This window comes from Octopus bimaculoides, chromosome 6 (assembly GCF_001194135.2).
Source record: "Octopus bimaculoides isolate UCB-OBI-ISO-001 chromosome 6, ASM119413v2, whole genome shotgun sequence".
Classification (NCBI taxonomy): Eukaryota; Metazoa; Mollusca; class Cephalopoda; order Octopoda; family Octopodidae; genus Octopus; species Octopus bimaculoides.
This window is the reverse complement of record NC_068986.1, coordinates 71,818,677-71,824,507: the sequence shown is the minus strand read 5'-3', so window position 1 is coordinate 71,824,507 and position 5,831 is coordinate 71,818,677. Positions and strand designations below refer to the sequence as shown.

General features: G+C 33.1%; 1 protein-coding gene across 6 annotated transcripts in view; it reads left to right on the top strand.

Annotated features, from left to right (window-relative positions):
• Nucleotides 1–5,831, top strand: part of LOC106873461 (neuronal acetylcholine receptor subunit alpha-3) — a 361,951-nt gene that overhangs the window by 203,021 nt on the left and 153,099 nt on the right. For all 6 annotated transcript variants that reach the window (XM_052968862.1, XM_052968861.1, XM_052968860.1 and 3 more), the window contains one exon: nt 1,846–2,297. In XM_052968862.1, coding sequence (XP_052824822.1) covers nt 1,846–2,297 — 452 coding nt within the window. The remainder of the gene's footprint in view (nt 1–1,845; nt 2,298–5,831) is intronic.

Below are 5,831 nucleotides of genomic sequence, written 5' to 3'. Positions count from 1 at the left end.
ATATATAAAGGTTATGAAGGGTATTGGAGTCAACCAAATCCTAAGGATACAGGTAATACCGAGTAAGTGTTGTATACCGACTAGTTTTGCCCCTGACGTGGTTGCAACGTGAGTGGGGAATATACCATGAGTCGTGTATTAGCGTGTGTATATTATAAAGAAAGAATACGATAAAGAGACCAGTGGCAAAGGTAGAATTATATTTTATGTATATAATTCTACCTTTGCCATTGGTCTCTTTATCGTATTCTTTCATTATATATATATATATGTGTGTGTGTGTGTGTAGTAAATCCCCAAAAACAACAACAAACACAAAAACAAAACAACGCGAGGACGTGGTACATGTAAAGTATTAGCAGACGCTCAGGGAAGGAAAGAACTACGCTGGTTTAACATTTCGAGCAACGCTCTTCTTCAGAAACAGAGGAAAGTTCAATAGAAAGGAAGTTGGAAGTTTATTACTTCCTCAGTGATCATAGTATCAAATTTTCAGCATTTGTTAGGCAACGTAAACAATTATCTTTTATCTTTGACCTGTTTCAGTCATTAGACTGCAGCCATGATGGGGAACCGCCTTGAAGAACTTTTAGTAGGATGAATCGACCCCAATATTCCTTTTTTGCTTGTTTATGCCTGGTACTTATTCTGTCGGTCTCTTTTGCCGATTTAGTGATTGCTTATGAACACGAACTTGTATTAGGTTTCTAATCAAGCAATTAAAAGCATAACATATTACTTACATTGTTTCTCGTTTCTTACCTCGACCCCTTAAAATATAGTGCCTATTAAGCATATTGTAAAGAAAGCGAGAATCGTTATTCTACGTCGTAAACTATAAAATAATTTCGTTTGAATGTTACTTTACAACTATTTGTGAGATTGATATTTTTAGGAAGTGCACGAGTGCCAAACGATATTTGCATGTCTCCAACATACTGGATATCTATTGAAATAAAATGTTGGATCGTACAATGTAAATCAGTTGTCAGACATGTCCTTATATACATTATGATTCTCACATTTGTAGAATTATTAAATACCAGGCTTTCGAGTACATCCTGGTACTCGAAATCCATTTCATTATATATATCGTTAGTGCTATATAGTGCCATTTTTTTTAACGAATGTCAAAATGTTTAAAAAACAAAAAGAAATGTAGTTAATGTTTTTAATATTTAGTATAGAGAAACACCATTTATTAGTAATTTAAATTGATTCTTCTTTCATTATTGTGCTGTATAAAATATTTTATGCAGTTACAAACATACTTTAACCCATTACCTACCAGTGATCTCATATGAGATCACTTAAAAATTACAAATTTTGTAATTATCTGTCAATATTTACACATTTCTAACCTTTTTGCTATATCTACTAGGTATATTTGCCTGATATTCAAATGAAGTTTGCTAATTTTTCACCCAATATCTCGTTTATTTCTATTTAAAATACTATTTTGAAATGTTATTTTGATCATTCCAGCGTGTTTCTAAGGCTGCTAGAAATCAAAGTTTCATAAAAAAATTCCAGTTAATACAATTATGGGAGGTAATGGGTTAATGAGTTTACATTATGACTCAGATATTCTTATTTTTCTAAAGCATTGAAGAAAAGTATACGAGTCAATATACAAGTCACTACATACCTAAATACTGCCCTCTTGATATATTAAAACAAATTCACTTTTCTTACTTGTTGGCTTTTTATGTACCACATCATAGTCGTATAGATATAATTTGATTCGTGTTACTTGTAAATGAATACATTTCCATAAATGAAATATATGAAAAAATATTACTTAATAAATTCTTATCTTTTATTATATCATTTTTCTAATTGCAGTGCTGATACTCGTTTGAAAGAACAACGGGAGGCTTTGGTCGTGGTTAACTATACTGGCGGTACTCTTTGGATGCCTCAAGCGATTCTTAAAAGCTCTTGTTTCTTCGACATCACCTTTTTTCCGTTTGACGATCAAGAGTGTAAGCTCAAATTTGGTTCGTGGACATATGACGGATTCAAGGTGGACGTGGTGTTTCGCTCTGCTCCGAAAATGGATTTAAACGATTATATGTTAAGTAATGAGTGGGATATCATGGAAAATGTCGCGGTGAGGAATGTGCGAAAGTATGCGTGTTGCCCAGAGCCCTATCCCGATTTAACTTTTCGACTTCGACTACGAAGAAAAGTAGCTTTTTACAGTTTTATCCTCATCCTCCCCTGTGCTCTTTTATCTTTGTTAACGTTGGTTATCTTCTGGGTTCCACCAGAATCTCCAGCTAAACTTCAGTTAGGTAAGTAGAATTTTATTATTACTGTTTAAGTATTTTCAAGATCTGCATATAAATAAATGTTATTGATACAAATTTATTATAATAAAGGACAATGATAAATAAAATTTAAACGAATTTGAAGGAACATCTCATGTAAAGAAGATAATTATACTCTTACAAAAACATCGAATGACTAGTGAAAGTTAACTAGTCATATAAATGTTTTGGATCCCTATTGATTCTGTTTCTCTTAGAACATAGTCTTTATTTCCATTTGTTGCAAGTATGCATACATATTTACATTTATTGTATCGAAATCAGTCGAGTCAGAATAGGAGACTATTCAATCTTTTGTGTAATGAGTACTTTCCCCAAAAGTTTGGAACTTACAAACCTAGTAAAATACAAAAAAAAAAAAGAAAGAAAAACCGCAACACTGGTAAAAAACAAAAACAAAACAATACTAAAAATATTGGTTGGTTTCGTTGGATAAATGGGAAGAAGCGTTCGTTCGGCGCAGAAAATTGGAGTAATCAGGCGGTAAATTTAAACTGGTGAATGATACATGAATTACTAATACATACATTATGGTAAAGGAGGGAATAGTTAAGCCATCGATCGTGCGAAACTATCAAGATAAATCTCAGAGGATTTTTTAAATTGAACCAAGAACTTCGCTTATCCTACAAAAATGTAAAGGAAACTCACTCAATCAATGACACAAAGATCATAATTATTTACATTTCACTGCGGAGCAAACTTGCAGCGAGCTACGTTCTTTGAAAAGAAAGATAGAGCTCTACTGAGCAGATTTGCTTATCAAAAAATGCTCAACAGATAACAGCATCAACAGACAAGTACAATGTATGTGTATGTATATATATATGTATATATATGTATATATATATATGTATATATATATATATATATATATGTCTGCATGTAAACGTCATACGAGACCCGGATTGTAACATTGAAGCAACATATCTCGGAAACCAAAAGGGGTGACAGCTATCTTAGTTATGTTTCTGAGCACGAAATACACTAGGATAGTTAATAAGAGTGAGGTGAGAGACGTAAAATGCGAGTTGACTCCAATATCTCTCCAAGAAACACCATAAATAACAAAACTAGAGCAGTTAAATAAGAAGATTGTACGGGGTACTTAAAGCGAAAAATTCAAGTAATAGAGAGATTAAAATATACAAAACCTGGCATGAAGTATCGAGAAGTTTGTAACATCTCACCTTCAAACTTATCTCAATGCAAATGAAAGAAAAGAAATTCCCATTACCACAAAAGACAAAAATAATCAGCTCAAACAAATATAGCCTATCCAAAATCAAAACTGAAGACATTATCCACATTATTGTAAACTGAAAAAGCAATAAAAAGGAATACATCACGACGATTGATTAAAAGAAAACTAATGCTTTAGTCTAATTGAAACACAGCTGGCCTGCTACTAGACGGCTCGATTGGTCTTTTGCCCCTACACTCAATTCCGACGATCGACTTGCACGTCAGAGGCATACATACATACATACATACATACATACGTGCAGATGTACGTACATACATGCATGCATGCATACATACAAATATACATACATGCTTGCATGCATACAGACATACATTCATGCATGCTTGTACACCAATCAGGTCGATATTAAGACGGATGTAATTATCTCTTTCTATGAAAGCAACATACTGTGTTATGGAAAGGCTGAGCAACCAAATGTAGGTAAGGTTATATAGGAATATTACTAAATATATAGCAAGTACATATACTGTGGCATTCAAATATTTATCGACAAATTAGGCAAGCGACGCTGCAGACAAATTGTTGCACAGGTACATTTATAGCATTGAATCTATCTTATAAAAAGCAAACTGAAGATATGAATAACTTTCAATTTAATAGTGATAGAAATTTGTCTGAACTTATAAAGAACATTATCCCATATATATGCGCGCACACATTCACGCACACACACATGCACACACACACACACGCACACACACACACACGCACACACACACATTGTCGACAATGTGCTTAAAAAATATAACTTAATAATGAATGGACAAAATCACGTTGGCTAAAAGTGTAAGTTTCCTCTAAGCTATTCGTGACTGGAATCAAAGTATACACTAAAATCTGAAATATCAAACATCCTGGATTAACCAAACAAACTAAACGTTTTATTAAATATAAATTGATGCATATGATTGAATGATCTGTTTGAACACAACTTTACTATCATTTCGTAAACAAAAATAAACAAATAGAAATACACAAGAGAATAGTAACTTTAATGCCAACAGCGACGTACATGCAGTAGCACGACTGAACAGTCGTAGGCTAACTTATGCCTACTCAGCAACAATTCATCTGCAGTTCAAAGCTTAACTGAGCAATCAGAGGATACCGAAATGTTTTAAGTTATTTGGGATTGTATTAGTATAGTGTTGAAGATAGAAAAAAAAAGAAGGATAAAAACAGCATAAAGTTTTGAACTTTTGAAAAACAGGTCAATCAAATCAATGGAAATCAATCAATCAATCATTCACTCAATCAGTCAATCAATCAATATGTGTTTGTGTGTGTGTGTGTGTGTGTGTGTGTGTGTGTGTGTGTGTGTGTGTGTGTGTGTGCAGATATACTTGTCGGCCATCACTTTGTTCATTCAACGCAAGCAGCTGAGCTCCACGATTGAAAATGCAAACACCTTGAACCAGTGTAGGCCAGTCACATAAAAATATGCAGCTTGAAACCTGCAAAGGAAAAAAATGAAATAAATCTTAAAGAAATGTATACATACATACATACATACATACATACATACATACATACATGCATACATGCACACACATACATACACACAAAAGGAATTAATATGATCTAATGACGATTCTGCAGTTACTCCACTCGGAGTGAAACTTAGGTTTATTCCTATAATCATTGGCGAAATTGGATATGTAACTTGCTGCCACAGCAGGAATCTCGAAAATCTGGACTTTACAACAATGATCTATTAATGCTACCGTAAAAATACGCAAAACACTATAGATTTTAGTATTTAGTAAGTGCAAATGTACAAGAGTAGGCATGCAAACATTAGCATACGTACACATACAAAGAATACTTAATACTCCACACACACAATCACAACCAATCTTGCACACGTATATGTGTATATAAGTTGATACATATTCATTCATTCATTCTGAAGTAATCACTAGAACTAAATATTTATTTCATATCGTAATGCACACGTTTATGCATCACATGATGTTAATATGCTTATTTTTCTGAAGTTAGTCTGAGCTTTGATGATCACGCGTTTTCAATAATTAGATTTCGAAGTTAGAGAGGTCGAAATCTTTATAACACATTACAACAGACTAGACTAAAAAATAAGTGTCAGAAATGTAGTCGCAACATGAGGCTTGCCATGAAATTTTTAAATATATATTACTGGGCTTATATATGTGACCATTATTGGGAGCATGGGCAGTTTTTTTACGTGTGTATATATACATACATATATA